Source organism: Corythoichthys intestinalis, chromosome 6 (genome assembly GCF_030265065.1).
Source record: "Corythoichthys intestinalis isolate RoL2023-P3 chromosome 6, ASM3026506v1, whole genome shotgun sequence".
NCBI lineage: Eukaryota > Metazoa > Chordata > Actinopteri > Syngnathiformes > Syngnathidae > Corythoichthys > Corythoichthys intestinalis.
The window spans coordinates 7,855,527-7,881,842 of NC_080400.1; the positions used below are offsets into that span (position 1 = coordinate 7,855,527).

At 38.3% G+C, this 26,316-nt stretch overlaps 1 protein-coding gene across 7 annotated transcripts in view; it reads right to left on the reverse strand.

Moving 5' to 3' along the window:
- The window catches only part of LOC130916974 (rho GTPase-activating protein 42-like), a 247,007-nt gene that overhangs the window by 168,216 nt on the left and 52,475 nt on the right, over positions 1 to 26,316 (reverse strand). For 6 of the 7 annotated variants that reach the window (XM_057837983.1, XM_057837982.1, XM_057837981.1 and 3 more), the window contains exon 3: positions 16,670 to 16,731. In XM_057837983.1, coding sequence (XP_057693966.1) covers positions 16,670 to 16,731 — 62 coding nt within the window. Of the gene's footprint in view, positions 1 to 1,212; positions 10,997 to 16,669; positions 16,732 to 26,316 lie in introns of those variants that run through there. The other variant, XM_057837984.1, reaches the window with a different exon arrangement.

Consider the following 26,316-nt stretch of genomic DNA (forward strand, 5'->3'; position numbering starts at 1 on the left):
AAAAATAGCTCAATCAAAAACTTACCTTATGTTGTTCTTATCAGGGAGCAGCTGGATTCAGACATATTAAATGAGTTATGTCATATTCACTGTTTCCACTAGTGGGCGGTGTATCCTCTCAAATCAATAACTTTAAATGCAAACACTTTCAAAACAAAACATGACAACGCCACTGGAATTAAACAAATACTCGAAGGAGCAAAATTCAAAGCTTTTTTCCCCCAATCAAACCACTCGAGTTAATCGATTTATCGTTGCAGCACTACTATCCTGGTTAATTTTGGACTACACACAAAGTTACTTGGCAAAGAATGATAACGTTTAAGTTGATGGCAAGAAAGTATTCCTGCGTCTTTCAGTTATTTTTGCCTGTTAATACTAACAGAGGTTGGCTTGCTTTGATTTTCGTAGAACACTTACGAGGAATCTTAATTGGGTATTGGACTAATTTGAGAAAAAAATGTTTTTCAATATAAATGATGCAATAGACCCTACCCACGTGACGTCACAGCTCCGCTCTCCTGAATGGTACCGCCCACTTGTCCGTCAAACCATAGTGTTAACCTGTTACGGCTACGTACATTTCTCCTATTTACGGCGTGTTTTTCTGCTCCTTGACATTAATAATCAAAATGGTGAAGGCGTGTGTGGCTGTTGGTTGCACTAACAGAGAAGATGGAAGGAGAGACTTGAAGTTTTACCGTATTCCAAGGGATCCAAAGAGGAGAGCGAAATGGATGGCTGCAATTCGACGTGAAAACTGGGCACCAAAAAAATCACCACAGACTATGTAGTAGTCATTTTATATCCGGTAAGATGCATTTAAGATATACTTAGGGGGTTTTGGGCTGACAAATAACCACAATTAAGATCATTGCGAGGCTAATCGCGACGTAGTACGACATAGTTTCAAATCCAAGATGTTTGTGACTTCCCTTTCTTCCACCATCGTTATTTTTTTTAATAATATTTAGCTGGTACCAAGCGAAAGAAACTGGCCTCGTCTACGGGGCTGACAAATAACCACAATTAAGATCATTGCTAGGCTAATCGCCGACAACATACACGTATGTATGTCGTGAGAGTGCTATCGCTAAACCATATAAACATTAAAAGCCTTAACTCCATTGACAAACGACATGAAATACATTAGACTTGACAGTGGATGTTAGCAATAACAAAAGATTTTGAATTGAAAATTTCGTAACTAACCTTTCCAAGCACAAGATAGATTCCTGCCGAACGAGGACCTGTTTCACCCAACCAGCAACAAAGTATTTATAAGCCTCCAAGCTCTTGAAGTTTTTCAAATTTTTGTGGGAATAGGCTGATTTTGTGTGGACAAGATATCAGCGTAGCAGATGTCAGGCAGACAGGGCGAAGACAGTGGGTCGAAAAACATCGATTTGGGCATCAAATATGGATCTGGCGACTGTATTGAACGAAGCTTTTCCTCATAACGCCTTTTATGCAACAGATCCAGTGAGTTTGCGGCATCAGAAAGCACCGGGTCTTCCATGAAATGCATTTTAAATTCCGCCATCAATTGAAAACAATGCTAATACAGAGTCAAAATGACGGACAAGTGGGCGGAACCATACAGCGAGGACGTGGTTTTATGACGTTGGTGGGTAGGCTCTATAGTACAAGAATAATGTTTTTGAAATTCACTTATTAAAATAACACTTTCCTAGAAAACTATCTGGAAAAAAGAAAACATTTGGCTACATTTGTCTTTCCTACTACTCTTAGGGCTGCAGCCATCCATTATTTTAGAAGTCGATTAATCGACTAACTATTTAGTTCGAGTAATCAGATTAGGAGTATTTAATGCACTGCATAATACATTTTAGGAAACGTAAAACAAAGGCTTGCTAAGATTGCACTTTCAAAAGAGCATTAAATGCAAATTTCCTGAGTGTTTCTCAAAAACTATGCAGAATTGCCCTTTCATTTAAAAGGAAATGAAAATAACTGAGCTTAGCCTTAAACAGTTTAAAAAATAATAATAATAATAACAACTGACTAACTTGAATAGCAAAAGTCTATGTTTTTAATGCATTTGTAATTTAGTTTATAGGTATATTGTTTAGAGCATTGTAAAAAAAAAAAAAAAAAAAAAAAAAAAGTTAGCATTTTATAGCATTTAAGCTAGCCGACTTTCGCTATGTAAGTTAGCCAATTGTACTTTTGTTGTACTTAGATCCTTATTTATTAATTTTTATACCGTTTGAGGCTCAGCTCAGATATTCTAATTTTTTTATGTTCTTTAACTGATTACTCGATTATTCGAACTAACTAGTTCATCAATTAATCAACTACTAAAATAATCGATAGCTGCAGCCCTAAAAGAAACTGCTGTATTTTATGCCAAAAGAACTGTTGTGTTTGATAGAACAATAGGTTTATATGCTGCCATATCAGATTCATGGCGCATTAAGCCCCCGATCTATTTTTAAATTGTCCGTTTTACCCTGGAATCCCCTGTTTACATACGTCGCGCAACCGCTTTTGTTTCAACCCAGCCATAAAACGAAGATAATAAATTATATTTCTTATTCAAAATGTCTGTCGTTTTTAGCTCAGAATTATTAATTGATGTCTAATATATATATATATTTTTTTGCCAGGCGGTTAGCTTTTAATGGCTATATTTTGAGTTATTTTGAGGGGAATATAAATGAACTCTTATATTAATTCTCTTATATAAGCTGCACACAGACTACTTTTCATTGCGTCAAAGTGTCATTTTGTCAGTGTTGTCCCATTAAAAAGATATACTTAAATATCTGCACAAATGCTTGGGGTGTACTCACTTTTGTGGTACACTGTATACCATATATTTACCATATTACACAAAAAGGGTTTGGAGGATATATCTTTTTGAGGATTAAAAAATAAAAAATAAAAAAACTTCAAAAAATTATTCACTCGCATATTTTAAACTTTTAAACAAATTATGTCACAATGAAAAAAATGGCGTCAGTAAAAATGTCACAGATATCTACCTCATAACTATCGCTTAATTGTATTTTTTTTGTTACTGTCGCATTTTCTCCAATATGTTAGATGATAAATAATCGATCCAAGCAAAGAAAAATTGAAAAAAAAATGTTTAAAAGGGTAAACATATATGAAAAAGAACATTTCGACCACTCCATGATGTCTACGATTTCTGCATCACGACCCTTGTTATATTACCATGTTTCACCCATAAAATCCCCCCAAAATCCAGCTGTGGCCTTTCACAGCTGTGTCTTGACACTCCATGATACAAGCTACATGGAGTTTTTGGATCGAAACAAGGTAAGTACGCAATAATATATCGTTAAAGTCATGGCGTCTGTAATTCTGCTCTCGCGTGCTCTCACCTCCAGATAGGGTTTTGCTGTAAATTTCTTTTTTTTTTTTTTGGCCGTATTTAGCCCCTGAACTTTTTTTAATTTGTCCGTATTACCCTGGTAACCCCCGTTTACATATGTCGCGCAACCACTTTTGTTTCAACCCAGCCATAAAAAGAAGGTAAGTATTTCTATTTACATTTCAAAATGTCTGTCATTTTTAGCTTAGAATCATTCATTAATGTCCGATATTTTGTTTTAAAAAAAAAACAAAAAACAAACAAACAAAAAAACACACAAAAAAAATTATTAACTCACATATTTTAAACTTTTAAACAAATTACGTCACGATGAAAAAAATGGTGTCTGTAAAAAAGTCACAGGTATCTACCTCATAACTATCATTTAATCGTATTTTTTTTTGTTACTTTCATATTTTCCCTGATATGTTAGATGATAAATAATCGATCCAAACAAAGAAAAATTGGGAAAAAAAAAAAAAACGTTTAAAAGGGTAAATATATGAAAAAGAACATTTCGACCACTCCTTGATGTCTGCGATTTCTGCATCGCGACCCTTATTATATTACCATGTTTCACCCATAAAATCCACCAAAAATCCAGCTGTGGCCATTCACAGCTGTGTCTTGACACTCCATGATACAAGCTACATGGAGTTTTTGGATCGAAACAAGGTAAGTACGCGATAATATCTCATTAAAGTCATGGCGTCTGTAATTCTGCTCTCGCGTGCTCTCACCTCCAGATAGGGTTTTGCTGTTTTTTTTTTTCTTTCCAAAAACGCCTTCCTGTTCAAAATTTTTCTCCCCCCCCAAAAATTGAGATTTCCAATGATGTATCACACATGCATATCGGAGAATTTTGAAATTTGGCCAAAATGGGGGTCTAAGAGAGGAACTTCAAGTCACCTGAGTGTTTTCCGCCATATACTCTACACTTTGTCCAGGTAGATTCTTATTTCACGGAACCAAATATTCTGCGGCATTTCCCTCTGAAGGGATCCCTGGACCCCCCCGAAACCCCGGCTTTCTGTTATTTGATTGACTTTAGAGGCCACTTCGTCAAGGCAAAATCACTGCAAGGTCTGTTGAGGTGAAGCGTAGACAATATCAAGAGATATCCATGCGTGTGTGTGTGCTACTGTGCGTGTGTGTAATTGTAGTTTCCGTCTTATCAAATGCAACACTGCAAGTCTCCCCCTCATCTCCTCCTCCACTATTCAATTTCTGTTATCCTCCACAGTCCGCGCCGTTGCCATCTCTATACAAAATGGAATGCCGGCGTAACAATTGCATGATTATGTATTTTCTTCTGGAACTTTCTTTCCTGGGCTGTTTATTTAAGCCGATATGGCTGCTCTCACTGCCATGTAGAAAGCTGGGATATGTGCAGCTCTGATCAACGTCGATAGCGACTAAGGCTGGGTTCATACTAGGAATGGGAACCTCTTGTTACCTCACGATACGATACGATTTGCGATACAAAGCTCACGATAACGATGATCTTACGATATGGCGATACAACGATTATCGATACATTGGTCAGGAAATCATTCTAGGATATTCTGCAAACAACTAATAAACAGAAAATCAAGCTTCTGCTGTGAATTGGAATGAGTTAATCACTAGTAGACGCCCAATCCATTTGAACTGGGAGGGTGGCAGCGAATGAACATTCGTTCATTCGCTGCCATCCCTCCCACTTCAAACGGATTGAACGTCTATGGCCGTCAATGGCAGCCAATGAGGTAATTTTTGTCAATTTAAGGTCATTTGCCTGTTTATTTTCAATTACTTCCTGTTGATTTTGGAGTATTTTATGGGTCACTTCCTTTTTATTTTGAGTTACATTACAGGAAGTAACTTGGGAATCACCCGAATGAATAGGTAGTGACTCAAACTCAATAGAAAATCACATGTAAATGCCCTAAAATGAACTTAAAGTGACCTGTAAATGCCCCAAAAATCGGTCAGAATGTCTGCGAATGCTCTGGTTTCGAAATAGTGCTGCAACGATTAATCGATTAACTCGAGCATTCGATTAGAAAATAAAATTCAAATTAAATTTTGCTGCTTCGAGTATTCGTTTATTTAAAGTGGCGTTGTAATGGTTTGTCTTGAAAGTGTTTGCATTTATTTTTATTGATTTGGGTGGATACACGGCCCTCTAGTCTACCTCATTTCACGTGGCTGAATCCATCTGCTCCCTGTTAAGACCAGGATAAGTTTTCGTTTGAGCTAATGATTTTTTTGAATGCATTCGTAATTTAGTTTCAAGGTATATTCAGCCATTTTTTGAGGGAATATGTGTCTGAGCAATTTGTTAAGAGCATTGTAAAAAAGCGTTAGCATTTTATAGCATTTAAGGTAGCAGACTTTTGCTATGTAAGTTAGCCAATTGTTCTTTTGTTGTCCATAGATCCTTTTTTTTTTTCATATACCGTGTGAGGCTCAGCCCAGGTATTTTGAATTTTTTATGTTCTTATTCGATTACTCGATTATTTGAACTAAATAGTTCATCGATTAATGAACTACTAAAGTAATCGACAGCTGCAGCCCTATTTCGAATGAACAAACGTTCCCAGTCGAAATGGATTGGGCGTCGAGCAGGGTCAATGGCAGTCTTACAGTTACCTGAGACACTCTAATGATTGAAGATTTCGGTAGCAACTTGTTGGTCTTTTTTTTTTTTTTTTTCCTAAACTTTGCCACCTTTTTAAAACGATATCACGATTCTTGGCAGGAGCGTATCGATAACCTTTTGGGATAAAAAGTATCACGATATATCACCATTTCGATATTTTGTCACATCCCTAGTTCATACTACAGGTCTTGATTTTTTCGTGTTTTTCCAACTCGAGTCAGGCATTAACTTGACAGTCTGAACGTAACAAGTCACATAGAACTGGACCATTTCAATCCCATTTGGGTCAATTTGGTATGTGGTTCAAATCCGATCTGGGCCACATTTTTCCAGACTGTCGCGGCGGTCTGTACAGTCCAGTCTCCCAAACTGGAATTCATGAAGCAATTACGTCATCATATAGCGAGAATGACGCTAAAGTAGCGGTGCAGCTGTGCGTTATTAGCGTCTAGCTTGCAGTTAACACGGCTTTTTGGGGAATGGCTGGGCGAGGATAAGCATGAGAATGATTGGTTTTCTCTCTGCTCTATGTGAGCAATATTTTAACATTAACTACACGGACGAGAGTCGGGGCAAACTGCCTGTTTGTATGTGTGACATGCACGGACAGTGCGTGCATGCTATCGATCCATATAAATAAACTTTGACTATAAGCCGAAACAGGGATTATTTATATCTGTTATTTGTGTCCTCTTTTTGAAAAGCAAAATATGATATCCCGGATGACGGGACATCATTTGAATTGCGATTAATTACGATTAATTAATTTTTAAGCTGTAATTAACTCGATTAAAAATTTTAATCGTTTGACAGCCCTAGCTAAAAGACATCCGATCATGTCAATGGCAGCCAATAAGTTAAGTGTATAGTGCAAAAATGAATATATAAGAAATCCAACCAGGTAGTAAAACCTTTGATGGTCTGACTTTGGGTCACAAATGCTACATCAGCGCACTACATCATCTTTCACTGGCACACAGGTGACCCATATATTTAAAGGGCAACTCTGTCGTAAACATTTAGCTGTCCTCTGAACATCAGGAGGGAAGAAAAAAAAATACAGCCAGAGCTTGAATAAATTATATTACATCTCAACAGCATGAAATGCTTTTAATTTAACAGTCTTTGTACTCTATGTTAGAAGCACAATGTGAATATACTTTATTTCAATATGAGTGACAAAGTCAAAACCATTTGGTTTATGGATTTGCAGTTAGGTTGTAGACTGTAATAGAAATAGAATGTTAAAATCTAAAAATAAACTTTTTTTGGAGTGATTGCGGACATGACCTTGGCATTTAACGCCACGCCTGCTTTGTCTGTGAACACCCACCCACGTCGTGTGCTCATCTCTTGACCTTTGGATGAAGCTGTGGGTGCCATTTTTTACCCGCAAGAACAAGGACGTCAAGGATGACACAAGCTCACTAAAATATGGCAAACTCATGCTGTGCATTTAAACATCCTCTAAAGTGATGAAAACATGTCTTGTAAATGCTTGCTGCACTAAAACAAAATCAAAATGGATAAAAATATCAGCAAGTACATAAAATTAAAGCTCTAAAATGAGGGAAAATTGAGATTGCCTTCTGATTTCAGGACTGCTTGAGGCATACACGCATCCAATGTCGGACAAACCCGCATGATGCACCGCTTTTCAGGCTGCCATCATTGGACCGAATAGACACTAATGACAATTAGTCCTGATCATTATTGTATCCGTTAACGACAGTGTTGGGAATAACGCTGTTACATAACGGCGTTATTTTTTTCAGTAACGGGGTAATCTAACCAATTAATTTTTCCACCGTTACAACGCCGTTACCATTACTGACGGTCAAAAGCGGTGCGTTACTTACGCTGAATAAAGAAACTACCAGCCGTAGAGAGTCTGCTCTGTTTATTTGTCATCCAAGACTTGGGGTGCGTTCAGGTTCGGGGATAGCGCACGTGTTTTGTTTTGTGCTTTTTCTTAGCAAAGATATACCACACAGGACGTGCTGGCACTCTATTTCTTTAACCCTTTAACACCTAAGCCTATTTTGGCCGAATTTGCATGCCTTTGATGTTGCCTTTATAATTCAAAGAAAAAATTGTTCACAATGGCCAAGTTGGGTCCCTTTTTTTCAGGATACCTTGAACTTCATGTACAAACTGTTTGTTTTCTTCACTGACCAATTTTAATCCACATTTTGGACCCAAAAAGACAAAAAAAATCCCAAAATCTCTTCTCCAAATTTGTAATATTGATGTCCCACTGACAAGCAAACATGCTCGACCAACCGTTTTGAAGCTTGATAATATTTATTTAACTTGCTAGGATAAACATTCAATAGAAAAAAATAAGATTGAATAGTTTTATGTTTGACAATTCAACACAAGCAGCAGGTATGGTCATAGGCGTTTTTGGCCTTTACACATACTATGGTCAAAACAGGTTATATACAGTGCAAAATTGTGAGAAAAAAAATCATATATATCATCCAACAGAAAAAAGGGTTTGGAGGATATCTCTTTGTGAAGTTAGTTATTGTACCCATCACCTTATCAAAGGTATACTGTATATGTACATGCAATCAAGCTTCTCGAACACACATCTACAGTATATATAAAAATTGAAAAGATTCATAGTGGAGAAAAAAATATATATACATTGAAAAAACGTATTTTAAAAAATATTGACAAGTAATGAATGACTTCAGTTCAATTCAATTTTTTCAGGCATGCGACCCAATAAAGTTTTTTTTATTTTTTTGCGCACTCAATAAAGTTTGTTTTTGAACAGGTCACCGAGCTGCGTCACATACGTCACACAGCTGTCACTCTTCCGCCGTTTGAGCACTGCTGTCACTTCTACTAGCCGAGACGCCGACTAATCCGAGGAAAACAACGACATATACAGCTCATCCAATTCCTTGAGTTAATGAAAAAATGCATTAGCTTGCGCTAAATTTAGTTTTCGATTCATTATGCACGTTTCAAAGTCGCTCGCTCATTCCAACCGGCCGTTGCTTGCTTTGCGTGTCTCCTTTTCCTTAGTTGGCGCCTAGCTCGGCAATTTATTAAAAATGTTCACATTAGGTGTATTATATGTAGTCTTTTGTGCTGCCTTCGGTTTTGAAAAAGGACAAGAAATGATGGAAATATGGAAATAGACATAAGGTCCATGCAGCGTTTTAATGCATATTTATGAGTGCAATAAAACTATAAAACTCAAATGACATTATCTCCCGTTTTACTTGGTCGATTGACTTCAAATAAAAACTGGTGTGGACATCAACTTCCGAACTTTCAAATGAGAACAACCAGGGGCACGTGGGTGACGTAATTACAGCGTTGCAAGTCTTCAAAGATGGTATGCGTAAACGTGTCGCATCCGACACGTTCAGTGTTAAAGGGTTAATAGCACATATAACTTTAACACAAATGTATGGCTCTCGGCAGGCCGTGTCTCTAACTCACTCCCGCATCATGTGAGCAAAACAATAATGGCGCCGTGTGCACTTTAGGGTGCCTGGAATAATTCTGTATCAGAATATTACAGCACGTACTTCTTATGACTCCAGGCTGTTTGTCCCTGCTCATTCAATTAGACAATGCTTTCCAAAGCTTGCTAATGTTTCTGTGTTTGCTACACCGGAATGCTAGCCTCGTTCCCATCCCCCACTGTCAGCCAGCAAGAATGCTGCTTCCATCTTGAGGACGGCAGACGCTTTGAGGGTGACGGGACGAGTAGGGGGACGAGGCTACATGAATGCACCCCCGGACAGATGCGATGGAAGTGATTGTGATTGGCTGAGGGTTAGAGTGATGTGTCATGGTAAGCCAATCAGGTCTACTTGACCAGTTGTCTCAGGTTGTGAGAGTTAGATTTAATTTATTAAACTCACTTTATATTGTTTACTGCTGATTGTTATTTTATTATATTGTTTACTGTTTATTTTTGTTGCACTTCAAGTGTAGGATACATCTGTTGCTGGTGAGGTGCAATAAATATTACAAATATTACAATATTGTATTATTACAATAATACAATATTATATTACATATTGTGTTACTATAACACAACTACCTGTCTGTTCTTCTCTATTCAACTGACTCGAATACTGCTTAGAGAATTTCAAATTCTTTGACATACAACAACTTCTTTTTAAAGTAACGGAAATAGTTACTTTCCCTGGTAACTAGTTACTTTTACTACAGAGTAATTCAGTTACTAACTCAGTTACTTTTTGGAAGAAGTAGTGAATAACTATAACTAATTACTTTTTTAAAGTAACGTGCCCAACACTGGTTAACAATGACAGTTATGAAAAATAGGGATGTTTCGATCACATATTTTTGCACCCGAGTCCTGTATCTTTTCACCAGGTTTGCACTAAATGCAGCAGGGATTTTGCACCACTGCTCCACACAGATCTTGTCTAGATCAATCAGGTTTCTGGACTGCTACTGAGAAACATGGAGTTTGAACCTCCTTCGAAGATTCTCTTGGGTTTGCGTCTGGAGACTTGCTAGGGCCCTCCAGAACTTTTTTACGAAGCCACTCCTTGTTATTGTGGCTGCCTGCTTCTGGCCATTGTTATGTTGGAAGAATTCGTCATGACCCATTTTCAATGCTCTAACTGAGGGAAGGAGTTTATTCCCCATAATCTCACAATACATGGCCCTGGTCATCCTCTCCTTAATACAGTGCAGTCGTCCAGTCCCATTTGCAGAGAAACACCTCCAAAGCATGATGCTACCACCCCTATGCTTCACAGTAGGGATGGTGTTCTTGGGATGGTACTAGGCCTGAACAATATTGGAAAAAAAAAATATTGCTGTGATTTTTTGGGGGTTTGCAATATTATATTGCAATACTAAAAAAAAATTTATTTTTTTTGAAAGACTTTTACTAGATTACTTAAATAGCTGTTTGGAAAGACTTTGGATGACTCATCATGACTACAGTGTACAGTATTCCATCGTTTTTCACGGTTAATAGGGACCAGAACCCGCCGCGATAAGTAAAAAAACGCGAAGTAGAGCAAATAACCCCCCCCCCCCCCCCCCCCCTCATTTTTGTCTGTGTGCGTGTGTGCGCTCAATGTATTTATTCAGATCTAGCACTGGAAAGAGATACATATAAGACATGTTTTTTTCGCACTTTTTTCCCCCAAAGTATGATTTTAAAAATTATATATATATATATATATACATATATATATATTTTAATAAATGCTTTTTAAGCACTTCAAATGTAATAATTATGATCAGTTTTAAACATAACTATCCCACCGAATCATTTTTTAATAAGAATAAAGTACTGTAGTAGAAAAATGCTTGGCTTTATTAAATGCTTCTGTTTACCTAACATGGCTGTGACTCTTGGAGTGACATGTAGAAATTACAAACTCCTCATAATCACTTCTGGTGTTTATTTTATATGTCTCGAACTTCTCCGCACCCCCCCCCCCCCCCCCCACAGACACACACATTCATTCCAGCCCGCGCTTCCTTGCAGAAACTGTTTAAAGAGTTAAACGATGATTGACAGATTGCTGCCGTGTGAAGTCGGCTTCTTTGGCCAGATCAAAGCCATCCATAACTTTAAAAAGCAAGTGCCGCAGTGACTGAAAGCTGGGAGAGGGAGTGAGGGAGGCTGTGCGAGCAAATGAAGAACAAAATTTTGTGGATTGGAAAAAAAAAAATGTAAAAAATCTCTCGCACGTCCTTGCGAGGGGACTATTGCGCATGCGCACATCGCGATGGCGATGTTTAAACGATATATTGTTCAGGCTTAGATGGTACACATCATTCTTCATCCTCCAAACACTATGAGTGGAAGTAAGACCAAAAAGTTCCATTTTAATCTTATATGACCACATGACTTTCCCCCATGACTCCTCTGGATCATCCAAATGGTCATTGGAATACTTTGACGGGCAACAACATGTTCTGCTTTTAGCAGGGGAACCTTCCGTTCTATGAATGATTTTTAACCATGACGTAGTTGTGTATTACCAACAGTAACTTTGGAAATTGTGGTCCCAACTCATTTCAGGTCATTAACCAGCTCATCCTGAGTAGTTCTTGGCTGATTCCTCACCATTCTTAGGATATTTGAGAAGCTACGAGGTAAATTTTGCATGAAGCACCAGTCCGTGGGAGAATGACATTCATGTTTGGCTTCTTACATTTTCCAATACCGTATTTTTCGGACTATAAGTCGCAGTTTTTTTTCATAGTTCGGCTGGGGGTGCGACTTATACTCTGGAGCGACTTATGTGTGAAATTATTAACACATTATTAAATCATTTCACATGTTATTTTGGTGTTTCAGAGTGAGACTGGTGGTTTGCTAAAATTGTTAGCATGTTCTTTATGCTATAGTTATCTGAATAACTCTTAATAGTTATGTTACGTTAACTTACTAGCCACGCTCGCATTTCGTTGTTCATGCATCATGTTCACATTACATTATCATACTGTAGACTTATTCAGCATGTAGTTCTCTATTCATTTTTATTTTGAATTGCCTATCAAGATGACATATTTGTTTGATGTGTTGGATTTTATCAAGTAAATTTCCCCCAAAAATGTGACTTATACTCCGGTGCGACTTACGGGTTATTTTCCCTCTTCATTGCGCATTTTTGGGCTGGTGCGACTTCTACTCAGGTGCAACTTATAGTACGAAAAATACGGTAATTGCTCCAATGGATAGAGCAATTGGATGGATCTTATAGAACGAAGCTGCTTGGGAATTCCCCCGTGACCCTTTCCAGCCTTGAGAGATCTACAATTCTGCCTCGGGTGTCTTTGGACAGCTCTTTGGTCTTGACCATATTAGTTATTGGAGTCTTCTTGATTGTATGGGGTGGACAGGTGTTTATATGCAGCTAACCGTCTCACACAGGTCAAAAAGTCGGATTCAAAAAGTCTACCTCCGCTTCACTTATTCGTTGGACTTTTTAAAGGCGACTAACAGGTCTTTGAGGCTCTTAATTCCAGCTAATAGACAGGTGTTCAAATACTTACTTGCAGCAGTATAATACAAATAAATTGGTAAAAAAATCACTGTGATTTCTGGATTTGTTTTTGATTGTCTCTCACAGTGGACAAGCACGTGCCATGAAAATTTCAAACCCGCCCATCATTTCTAAATGGGAGAACTTGCAAAATCGCTGGGTGTTCAAATACTTATTTTCCTCACTGCATTACGATCACTGGTAATTCATCACGATAAACAAAATCAGTGCTCCAACTGAATTAGCTGTCAACATAAATGGAAGACTGTGTTGTTCAATGTAATTTCCACATAGAATTATAATTTTATTCTTGAAGAGAAACGCTTGAATAGCGATGCTTCATCTTGATCAAGGGCGCCTGTTATTGTTTTCCCAGTTGGTGGCTGGTAAACACACAGCTGATGTACCGAAGGATTATTAACTGTTCGAAAATGTTTTTGAAGTTCACACTCAGCCTCTCGGTCGCTGTATGACACTTCGCTTAAACAATCAAAATAATAAACTAAGCAAAATGTAAAGATTGGAAAGGCTCGGAGTCGGAGGTAAAATGCATCTAGTGAGCTCATTTGCTGCCATTGACGGTGATAGACGTTGAATGCATTTGGACTCAGAGGCTGCCAGCGTTCATAAGCTGCCACCCCTCCCAGTCAAAACTGATCGGACGTCTATTGTCGTCAATGGTACAGGATATACGGTATTTTTCGGACTATAGGTCGCAGTTTTTTTTCATACTTTGGCTGGGGGTGCGACTTATACTCAGGAGTGACTTATGTGAGAAATTACTAACACAATATTATATCATTTCACATGTTATTTTGATGTTTTGGAGTGACACTGATGGTTTGGTAAACTTGTTAGCATGGTCTTTATGCTATAGTTATCTGAATAACTTAATAGCTAGGTTAGGTTAACATACCGGCCATGATCGCATTTCGTTGTTCATGCATCATGTAACATTATCATACTGTCCACTTATGCAGCATGTTGTTGTCTATTGTATTTTTATTTTAAATCGCCTTTCAATATGACATACAGTGGGGCAAATAAGTATTTAGTCAACAACTAATTGTGCAAGTTGTCCCACTTGAAAATATTAGAGAGGCCTGTAATTGTCAACACGGGTAAACCTCAACCATGACAGACAGAATGTGGGGAAAAAAAAAACAGAAAATCACATTGTTTGATTTTTAAAGAATTTATTTGCAAATCATGGTGGAAAATAAGTATTTGGTCAATACCAAAAGTTCATCTCAATACTTTGTTATGTACCCTTTGTTGGCAATAAAGGAGGCCAAACATTTTCTGTAACTCTTCACAAGCTTTTCACACACTGTTGCTGGTATTTTGGCCCATTCCTCCATGCAGATCTCCTCTAAAGCAGTGATGTTTTGGGGCTGTCGTTGGGCAACACGGACTTTCAACTCCCTCCACAGATTTTCTCTGGGGTTGATATCTGGAGACCAGCTGGGCCACTCCAGGACCTTCAACTCCTTTGTTGCCCTGGCTGTGTGTTTGGGATTATTGTCATGCTGAAAGACCCAGCCACGGCTCATCTTCAATGGCTTTGCTGATGGAAGGAGATTTTCACTCAAAATCTCTCGATACATGGCGCTATTCATTCTTTCCTTTACACCATAATGTCCAAAGTCCGGGCCGGGGGCCAAATGCGGCCCGTGTCAAATTTCATCCGGCCCACAGCCTCTGTCATAAAATCAATAAATGTCTGGCCCGCACACACTTTATAAATTAATCAGCAGTACTGCTACCAGCATATGAAGTAGTTTACACAATAAATGCTGCTCCTCATTTATCCACTAAAAGGCAGCAGCACTCTAAGCAACATTACCCCGTGTGACCCTTTACTTCCAATTTTCTAAAATGGCGATAATCAACAAAAAAAAGTTGACTGCGATGGCCAACGTTTCAAGGATAAGTGGAAATTGGATTATTTCTTTACTAAAATACCCAACAACTGTGTCTGCCTCATTTGCAAAGAGAAAGTCGCTGTTTTCAAAAAGTTCAATGTTAGGCGATATTACCAAACAAGACACGCTGACATGTACGACAAGATTACAGTATAGGGAAGATACGCAGCGAGAAATTGAAGCAATTTGAAGCTAGTTAGATTTCACAGCAGTAGTATTTTGCAAGAGCTCGAGAGTCGAAAGAGAGTGTCACAAAAGCTAGTTGCGAGATAGTTGAAATTAATAATTTAAAAAAAAAAAATAAAGCAAATGTGACTGACAGAATGGGTTGCTAAAATTTATACATTCTTCTTTGTAAAAGGCATCAGCCAAAGTAGGCCCCCAACATTTTTACCAGACAAAATCTGGCCCCCTTTGCAAAAAGTTTGGACACCCCTGCTTTACACTGATCAGTCGTCCTGGTCCCTTTGCAGAAAAACAGCCCCAAAGCATGATGTTTCCACCCCCATGCTTCACAGTGGGTATGGTGATCTTCGGATGCAATTCAGTATTCTTTCTCCTCCAAACACGAGAACCTGTGTTTCTACCAAATGTTCTATTTTGGTTTCATCTGACCATAACATATTCACCCAGTCCTCTTCTAGATCATCCAAATGCTCTCTGGCGAACCGCAGACGGGCCTGGACGTGTAGTTTCTTTAGGAGGGGGACACGTCTGGCAGTGCAGGATTTGAGTCCCTGGCGGCGCACTGTGTTAATGATCGTAGCCTTTGTTACTGTGGTCCCAGCTCTCCGTAGGTCATTCACTAGGTCCCCTCCGTGTGGTTGTGGGATTTTTGCTCACCGTTCTTGTTATCATTTTGACGCCACGGGGTGAGATCTTGCATGGAGCCCCAGATTGAGGGAGATTATCAGTGGTCTTGTATTTCTTCCATTTTCTAATAATTGCTCCCACAGTTGATTTCTTTACACCAAGCGTTTTACCTATTGCAGATTCAGTCTTCCCAGCCTGGTACAGATCTACAATTTTGTCTCTGGTATCCTTCGACAGCTCTTTGGTCCTGGCCATAGTGGAGTTTGGAGTGTGACTGACTGAGGTTGTGGACAGGGGTCTTTTATAATGATAATGAGTTAAAACAGGTGCCATTAATACAGGTAACGAGTGGAGCCTCGTTAGAAGAAGTTAGACCTCTTTGACAGCCAAAAAATCTTGCTTCTTTGTAGGTGACCAAATACTTATTTTCCACTCTAATTTGGAAACAAATTCTTTAAAAATCAATGTGATTGTGTCAACAATGTGATTTTCTGTTTTTCTTTCCACATTCTGTAGGAGTAACATTCAAGTAGGAGAACTTGCACAATTGGTGGTTGACTAAATACTTATTTGCCCCACTGTATCTTATATCTTGAGGGGGTCTGTATTGCTTTCAATGGCACTGATTAACTTTGAGGAGGGTGGCAGGAACCCTGCCACACAAAAAAATAGAAATGTGCTGACTGCTTTACGGCACACGGCATTTCGTAGCGCCACACCGTTTGTTTCTGTTTCTTATTTTCCAAGTGGTGAGAGTATAACTGAGCATCGATTGTAACATCCCAAGTAACGATGTCAGGTCGTCGTTGTTTTCTAAAGATTTATTTCAATCACAACTCGGCGACTGCTCATAAAAGCCGAGCGACAAACCTGAGTATAGAACGAGTAAAAATGATCCAAACCGCATTCTTACCAGGCGACGTCTCTCCTCTTCCACCGTGTTGAGCAGCTTGGAGAACTCCTTAAAAGACTGGGCTGAAATGGAACCAAAAAGAAACTTTTAACATCAGTTTACAGATGCAACACTGTTAGTTAAACAAGGGGCGTTGATGTCGCAATGGAGTCGTTAAACGTCAGATGCTCGGCGCGAGCGCAGTGGCGCGACTCTAAAATCTTTATGGAAGCGTAGCCTCAGAGCTTTCGCCACAGCATATTTTAAAACGTAATAAAGTTGCGCAGCTGTCCAAAGTCGAGCAATAAAATGAACCAAAAAAGCAATACTTGAAATTGAGGGAAGAGCATTGATTACTTCGCTTTATTTTCTTTCCCCTGCTGGGTTGTTTAACGACGCCTTATTGCCAATAGGAAGCTTACAGTATATTACAAGCCGCGGGGTCGGATGAAGCAACTTCCTCGACCAGCCCTCGTGTCGGCCAACTGACACCGTTACCAGCCGGGCGTCGGAAGCTATGCATCATTGTAGAAACGTTGGCCCATTTCCGCAGCAAAGCCTTAAAGTGAAGGGGGCAATGATTTTTGCTCACCCGGCCTCCCATTAAATCCAGCGGCTCCTTTATCAGGCACACAAAAGCTCTCAGGGAGTCACTGATGGCACTCAAAAGACAGCCAATTGGAGTCAAAGGTGGTTACGACTTGCAGTTCACTCAAATGGAGGAAAGATAAGTACGGACAACCTTGAAAAAGGAACCTTATGCACCAAGAGACTACATGACATTATGCCTCAGATATTTCCACAATTAAAAGCAGTGCCCAGGTGAATCAATACAATTTCTAGTATGGCTGCACCTAGGCCTGTCGCGATAACAAATTTTAGTAGGCGATAAATTGTCTCATAAATTACTGCTATTATTGCCATTTTTTTTTTAACCTATTCAACCATGAATATTGTGAGAATAAATCCTAATAAATCACCTATTGCAAGACAATAAATTATTTTTAAATAAAACACAAACTATAATAAAATGTATGATTATAAGGCCTGTAAAACGATTCAAATTTTTAATCGAGTTAATTACGGCTTAAAATTAATTAATCATAATTAATCGCAATTCAAACCATCTATGAAATATGCCATATTTTTTCTGTAAATTATTGTTGGAATGGAATGAGACACAAGACGGATATATACATTCAACATACGGTACATAAGTACTGTATTTGTTTAATATAACAACAAATCAACAAGATGACATTAACATTATTAACATTCTCTTAAAGCGATCCATGGATAGAAAGACTTGTAGTTCTTAAAAAAAAAAAAAATGTTAGTACAAGTTATAGAAATTTTATATTAAAACCCCTCTTAATGTTTTCGTTTTATTAAAATTTGTAAAAATTTCAATCAAAAAATAAACTTGTGGCACGCCATTGTTGATGTCAGTAATTACCCCATGCTGACTCATGGTACTAACCCATAAAATAAGTTGGACCCAAGCACCAGCAGAGGGCGCCAAACACAAGTAACAAGCGGACATTGAGGATGGCGTGGCTAAGTGGTGGAGTAGTTGTCCCCCAACCCAGAGGTTGTGGGTTCGATTCTCCACCCTGATGAACTCGCCTAAGTATCCTTGAGCAAGGTACTGAACCCCGCACTGCTCCTGGTGCTGTGTCACCAGTAGGTAGATGGCAATGTAGTGTAAAGCGCTTTGAGTACCTTGAGAGGTAGAAAAGCGCTATACAAGTATTTACCATTTACATTACACTGTATTGTACATTTTAATCTGTTTGAGCGGGGCATGTGCGTTAATTGCGTCAAATATTTTAACGTGATTAATTTTTAAAAATTAATTACCGCCCGTTAACGTGATAATTTTGACAGCCCTAATTTATATTAAAAAATTTTAAAAAACACACACACACACACACACACACACAATGCATAATGAGTCATTTTAAAGCTAGTTAGGTGCAGAATATGAAATAGGTGAGAAACCCGCAGTCATTTTTATTGTCTGCCAATTAGAGCCCATTAAAAAGTGTTAATTTGATTCAAAATGACTTTCATCTTGTCCTGCAAAATGCGCATGCAACAAATTTGAAGCTACAGTGGGGCAAATAAGTATTTAGTCAACCACCAATTGTGCAAGTTCTCCTTCTTGAAAATATTAGAGAGGCCTGTAATTATCAACATGGGTAAACCTCGTACATGAGAGACAGAATCTGGAAAAAAAAAACCTGAAAATCACATTGATCATTTTTAAAGAATTTATTTCCAAATTATAGTGGAAAATGCGGAAAAAAACAAACAAAACAAAAAAACTTACATCGGCCGACAGCCACTACAAACTACGCCGACCTTGCTAAAAATTACGCCCGAATGATGCTAGTTTGGTAGCAGGTAGTGTCCGATGTGTCTCATAGATGTCGCATGCATTTAGGACTACATGCGAAATGACAGACTCGGCCACGTCTGGGCAATGTTAGTAAACAGCCGCCATCTTTAAGCAGTACACTTCGCTAATAAATACAACGTGACTGTCACTTGGTCACGTAGCGTTAGCTCTTCGGAGGGCTAGGTTTCTATTAATTATGACCACTGTCGATACGTGGCTAACGTGTTGTACATACAGGTTTTATATAATCTGTAAAAACACAGCGCTGTAGTGTGATGAGGGTGTAAAATTAAAACATAATAAAGCTAACGGTCAGTTTTGGCTCAGTAGTCATTGCTGAATAAAACACCAAGTAGCACTGGTCCCTAATGTGCTCCAATACAGCAGGTATCATGCATTTATTTTGAACACTGCAAAAACTCAAAATCCTATGAGTACTTACAGTTTAGACTAACTTAAAACTTAACTAGAACTTAAAAATAGCTTGACACAAATGGAAATTATATTGAAACACGTGGGGAAAAAAACATAGCTTTCAAGTGATGTGTGTTATCAAGCGTAATTACATTTTTAGGTAAGAAATACGTTGTTGTTGTTTTTTTTTTATAAGATCTAGAAGTTTTTTGAGTGAAAGCAGTGAATTTTTTTTTCTAGTCACATCTGAGATGCAATTGTTGGCTGTTTTCAACAATGTACATCGAAAATAAAGACATTGATTGACTGAAAATGGTTCAATATTGGATTAAATGTCTTTTTTTCCTCATGTATATGGCGGAAAACACAGACAAGATTGAAAAAGCAGTTTCTGCTCTTGCACTCCTCTTTAAAAGAAACAGTTGTTTTTTAAGCCAAAACAACTGTTGTGTTTGATAGAACAATATATGCTGCCATAGCAGATTCATGGCGCATTAAGCCCCCGAACTATTTTTTATTTGTCAGTTTTACCCTGAAAACCCCCGTTTACAGATGTCACACAACCACTTTTTGTATGTTTCAACATAGCCATAAAATGAAGGTAAGTCATTACATTTATTATTCAAAATGTCATTTTTAGCTTTGAATCATTAATTGATGTCTAACAATTAGTTTAAAAAAAGAAAACGACTTTAAAAAATTATTCACTCGCATATTTTAAACTTTTAAACAAATTATGTCACAATGAAAAATTTGGCGTCTGTAAAAAAGTCACGGATATCTACCTCATAACTATCGCTTAATTGTATTTTTGTTACTGTAGCATTTTCCCCGATATGTTAGATGATAAAAACTCGATTCAAACAAAGAAAAACTGAAAAATAACGTTTAAGAGGGTAACCATATGAAAAAGAAAATCTCAACCACTCCTTGTTGTCTGCGATTTCTGCATCGCGACCCTTGTTATATCACCATGTTTAACCCATAAAATTCCCCCAAAATCTGGCTGTGGCCATTCACAGCTGTGTCTTGACTAGGGCTGCAGCTATCGAATATTTTAGTAATCGAGTAATCGACTGAAAATTCTATCGAGTAATCGGATAAAAGTTTTTTGTTTTTTTTTTTAGGTAAAGAGCAATTATAAATATAGATGAGAAAACAAGACATTTCATCTAATATTGAACCATTTTCAGTCAATCAATAACTTTATTTTCGACTTACATTGTTGAAAACAGCCAACAATTGCGTCTCAAATGTGACTTAAAAAAAAAAAAAAAAAGACTAATTCACTGCTTTCACTCAAAAAACCTTTAGATCTTATTAAAAAAATATATATATTTCTTACCTAAAAATGTCATTACGCTTGATAAAACACATCACTTAAAAATTTGGTGTTTTTCCCACGTGTTTCAATTGAATTTCCACTTGTGTCAAGCTATAAGTTCTAGTTAAGTTTTAAGTTAGGCTAAGCTGTAAGTCTTTAGAGGATTTGAGTTTTTGCAGTGTTCAAAATAAATGCTGTGCTGTTTTGGAGCACATTAGGCACCAGTGCTACTTGGTGTTTTATCCAGCAATGACTACTGAGCTAAAATTGACAGTTAGCATTACTAAATTTTTATTTTACACCCTAATCACTCTACAGCACTGTTTTCACATATTAAATAAAGCCTGTATGTAAGAGTTAGCCACACATCGACAGTAGTCATAGTGAATAGAAACCTAGCCCTCCACAGGGATAACGTTACGTTAGCGAGTGACAGTAACGTTAATCTTATTTATGAGCGCTGAGAAGTGTACTGCTTTAAGATGGCGGCTGTTTTATTAACGCCGCCGAGTCGGTCATTTCGCATCTAGTTCTACGTACATGTGATATCTATGACACGCATACAGACGCTACCTGCTACCACGTAGCAACATGCGGGCATAGTTTTTAGCAACGTCGGGACAGTTTGTAACGGCTGTCGGCTGCAGTAAGGTATTTTTTTTTATTGCTTCTTCCACTACGCACGTCACGTCAGCGCGTTGTCCCGCATTAAAAGTAGTCTGGGCAAAACGTGATGCTTAGAGCTGGCAAAATTCAACGATTGCTCAAGGTGAATAAAATTACTCGGATCATTTTTTAAACTCGAGTTGCTCGAGTATTCGTTTCAGCTCTAGTCTTGACACTCACTGATACATGCGACATGGAGCTTTTGGATCGAAACAAGGTAGGTACGTGATAATATTTTGTTAAAATCTTGGCGTCTTTAATTCTGCTCTCACGTGCTCGCGCCTCAAGTTAGGGTTTTGCTGTTTAAAAAAAAATTTAAAAAAAAATTTTTTTTTAAATGCCCTCCTGTTCAAAATATTTCCTCCCCCCAAACATTGAGATTTTAAGCTTTCCAATGATGTATCACACATGCATATCGGACAATTTTGAAATTTGGCCAAATTGGGGGTGTCAGAGCGGAACTTCAAGTCACCTGAGTGTTTTCCGCCATATTTATAATTGCTCTTTGCCTAAAAAAAAAAATATATTTCATCGGATTACTCGATTAATCGATAGAATTTTCAGTCGAATACTCGATTACTAAAATATTCGATAGCTGCAGCCCTGGTTTCAACCTGCCAAAGGAACATAAAAAGATTGTGGCAGTGGCACATACAGTGCAATGATCATTGACAGGTCACCCAGAGGTACCACATTTCCTTTAATGAGAAAAGAGAATGCAAAAGGGTGGAAAAGCGAAAAAACAACTAAACTTTTTTCAAATGGTTAGTAATGCCAAACTCTCTCCAACAGCACAAGTGGATCCATACTCTATCAAGACTTTGCTCCAACAGACAATATATATAGTAACTCAGGTTAGAGGGTTGATGGAGATTTAAAGTTCGGCTCGTCGGCAGAGGCTTTTCTATCGACTTTCCACAAAAAGGGCAGGCAACTTTTAAAATTTCATAAAATTTCTATCTTAGCATCAGTCCTTTGGTGGCATCGATTCACGGGAGAATGTCACAGAGTCAAATCGATGGAAGGTCAGGCCAACTCGCCTGCGGGGTTCTGACGTGACGTGTTGGAAGTTGGAAGCATCAAACAAAGGCACTCCGATGACGGCTGGCATTCACACCGAGGTCCACCCGTGTCGGTCCGGGGAGTTTCATGGACGGGCTCGCCCTTCTGCCTCCATTGATTTCTACAGTGTCTTTCAAAAAGTAATCAAGGTCTATTTTTTTTTTTTTTTTTTTATTCTTGCCACCTCCAGTGGCTGGAGATATGACGCCCACAACATTAGGGATGCAACCCTAATTTGTCGAAAAATTGGGTTCAATAAAAGAAAAATATGTACATTTTGAATTAGGAGTGGGAACCTCACGATACGATTTTCAATACAAAGCGATCGATAACGATGATCTGACGATATGGCGATACAACGATCATCGAAACATTGGTCAGATAATCACTCTAGAATATTCTACAAACAACTAATGAACGGGAAAACCAAGCTTCTGCTGTGAATTGGAATGAGTTTATCACTGGTAGACATCCAATCCATTTGAACTGGGAGGGTGGCAGCGAATGAACATTCGTTCATTCGCTGCCACCCTCCCATTCTCCAGATCTCAACCCCATAGAAAATCTGTGGAGGGAGTTGAAAGTCCGTGTTGCCCGACGACAGCCCCAAAACATCACTGCTCTAGAGGAGATCTGCATGGAGGAATGGGCCAAAATACCAGCAACAGTGTGTAAAAGCTTGTGAAGAGTTACAGAAAACGTTTTTGCCAGCAAAGGGTACATAACATTAGAGGTGGGAATCTAACGATTTGATTACGATTCAGAGGCTACGATTCGATTATGAATCGATTATTGATGACACCCCCACCCCCCGCTATTAGCTACTTTTAATGTTTTGTACATTAGTTACAAAAACTGAAAAAAAAAAAAAAAAAAAAGAAGAAGAAGAAAAAAAAAAGCCTCGCAGGCTTAAATAAATGACAATTTCAGTATCAAGTTAACAGTTAAAATCAATAAATAATATACTCAAATCCACATTCTGTATCAGCAGCTTTAAACTACATTCAATTAATTTAATGTTGTGAATCAACCATTAAAGTTGTTAAAATTGCTCCTGTTATTCCATAATTTCCCTTTTGTCTACTTTCAGCATGTGAAAGTTTTAAAACTATTTTAAAGATAGAGTCAAGTCAATATTTTACGGATTTAGGAGTATTTTAGATAAAAAGTTAATTAGGTTCGCTTGGAAGGTTCGCTACAACAGCCTTGCAGGGAAGTCTACTGCTTTAAGATGGCGGCCGTTTACTAACGCCCGCATCTAGCTTTCTGTACGTGTGCTGCTATCGCCACCGAGTCTATTTTGCATCTGGTCCTATATAAATATGATATCTACCGTAACATTATGTGGACGTACTTTGTAGCAGCTGTCGGCAGCAGTCAGGTATGTTGTAATTGTTTTTATCTCGTGGCATGAGTTGAGCTAGAGCCGTGAGTTGAGTATTGGCATTACCCGAGGGGCCGGGTAATGACAAGCATGGTGTTTAGCTACTCTCGCTCCGTTCGTCATTGCGTCCCGAAGACCGCGCGGTGCGTTGAGTGTGTTTTACTTATGCTTTACTTGACATTAGGCATGTGCCGGTTACCGGTTTCACGGTTTACCGTGGTGTGAAAACGTCGCGGTTTCGAAACCACTAAAATTTTCCGTCAGACCGTAGTACGGTATTCGCTGTTTTTGATGTGTCAAAAATGCAGCAAGAAGTGGCTTAGCGCGGCAGCGCTCACCCCCTCCCGTTTGTTGCTGTGTGTGAAAGTGACGCTATCGGCTAGACAGCCAGTGAACCCAAAAACAAATACTCCAAACATAAGGCGTACTTTTCTTCAATTTATTGAGCTCTCAAATCGTGGTAAGTGGAATATACAAAATGAATGCATTTAAAACTTTGTACAATTGTATTTTTCCATGTGTGAATAGCTTCAACAGATTAGCGTCATGAAAAGTTCGCCAAAAACAAAACACACATTTTCCTTTCAAATTCAATATACAAACTAACTAAAAGCTTACAAAGACGAATGTTAGCCTAGGTTTAGCTGGGAGAGCAACTTCGTCGAGTGTTACAGCTGCAGAGTGAGAAAACAAGCTTGATTCGCTTGAATGAAGGGGAAAAGGGGATAGCATCAAAGATCGCTAATTGAGAAAGATGCTCTTGCCCTAAGCACAAATCCACGTTGGCTGGATCAAGGAGAGGTCTCAATCCAAGTTTTTTTTTTTTTTTTTGGACGAAACCTATCCACAACAATATTTACACTTTAAACTAACTTATACATTTTTAACTAACTTATTAACTTATGAATTCTTTATGTTTTTTAACACATAGGCACATAGGCATTTACACTATCGGTAAAAATGTCAGCTGTGTGGGATCATTTCACCTTAAAGGACGACAAAGACGAAGAGGCAGAGTGCAACATATGCCACAATAAAGTCAAGCGTGGTGGTAAAGCTGTAAGAAGTTTTAATACAACCAACCTAATCAAGCATTTAGCGAAATACCACCACAAACAATATAAGCAGTATGTTAAGAAAACCGAAGACAAAAAGAAAGGTCCTACGCAACTAACACTGGCAGAAACTTTTGCTATGCGTGACAAACTGGCACTCAATAGTCCCAAAGCCCAGGGAATAACAAGAGTCATTGCCGAAGAATTCATTCTGGATGACGAGCCATTATCTCTCGTGAGTAAAGACGCACCATCCAACACTTAGAACCCCAGTACAACATGCCCAGTAAACATCATTCTTGTCATAGACGCGGGTAATGCCAATGCTCAACTCACGGCTTTAGCTCAACTCATCCCGCTGGATAAAAAACACAAGAATACCTGACTGCTGCTGACAGCCGCTACAAACTACGTCAACGTCGTTTTACTGGAGATAATAGATTTCATATGTATATAGAACTAGATACAAAATGACAGACTCGACTGCGTTAGCAACATTGAAGTATTGAAAACTAGATGCGTTAATGAACAGCCGCCATCTTAAAGCAGAAGACTTCCCTAGTAGGCTGTTGTGAACCTTCCAAGCGAACCTAATTAACTTTTTATCTTAAATACTCCTAAATCGGCAAAATCTTGACTTGAATCTATCTTCAAAACAGTTTTAAAACTTTCACATGTCGAAAGTAGACAGAAGGGAAATTATGGATTAACGGGAGCAATTTTAACAACTTTAACAGTTGATTCGCAAAATTAAATGAATTGAATGTAGTTTAAAGCTGCTGATACAGAATGGGGACTTACGGTAAGTATTTTATTTACTGTTTTAAAATGTTAACTTGATACTGAAATAGTCATTTATTTATATCTGAGAGGCTTTTTATACAATTATTGTAACTAATGCACGAAACATTAAAAGCATCTAATAGCTTGGGGGGTTTGTGGGATTTTCCACTGAGGTTGTTTGCGTGTTTTGCTTTTTTAAGACAGTTTACAATGTTATTTGCACGTTTTACTGACTGACTATGCCATTTCTGTTTGTTATTTATGTTTTGTGTTTGTCACTGAATAAACAGGTCAGTTTCTTGTTAAAGGGATCCTCTATTTTTAAGACAAGTAATTCTTATAAGATAAATGTTAGTATGAGTTATCATAATTTGATATTAAAACCCCTCTTAATGTTTTTGTTTTAATAAAGTTTGTAAAATTATTTTAAGTGATAGGTCGCCATTCTTGTTACGTCGCAGTGCGTGACGTCGCTGGCCCCGATGCCGAAATTCCAGCGTGTCACTCGTTAGCTTTCCCAACATGTCGTCAGTTCTAGCCTTCCTATTTGAACCAGATCTGAAAAGTGAAGAGCAGGAC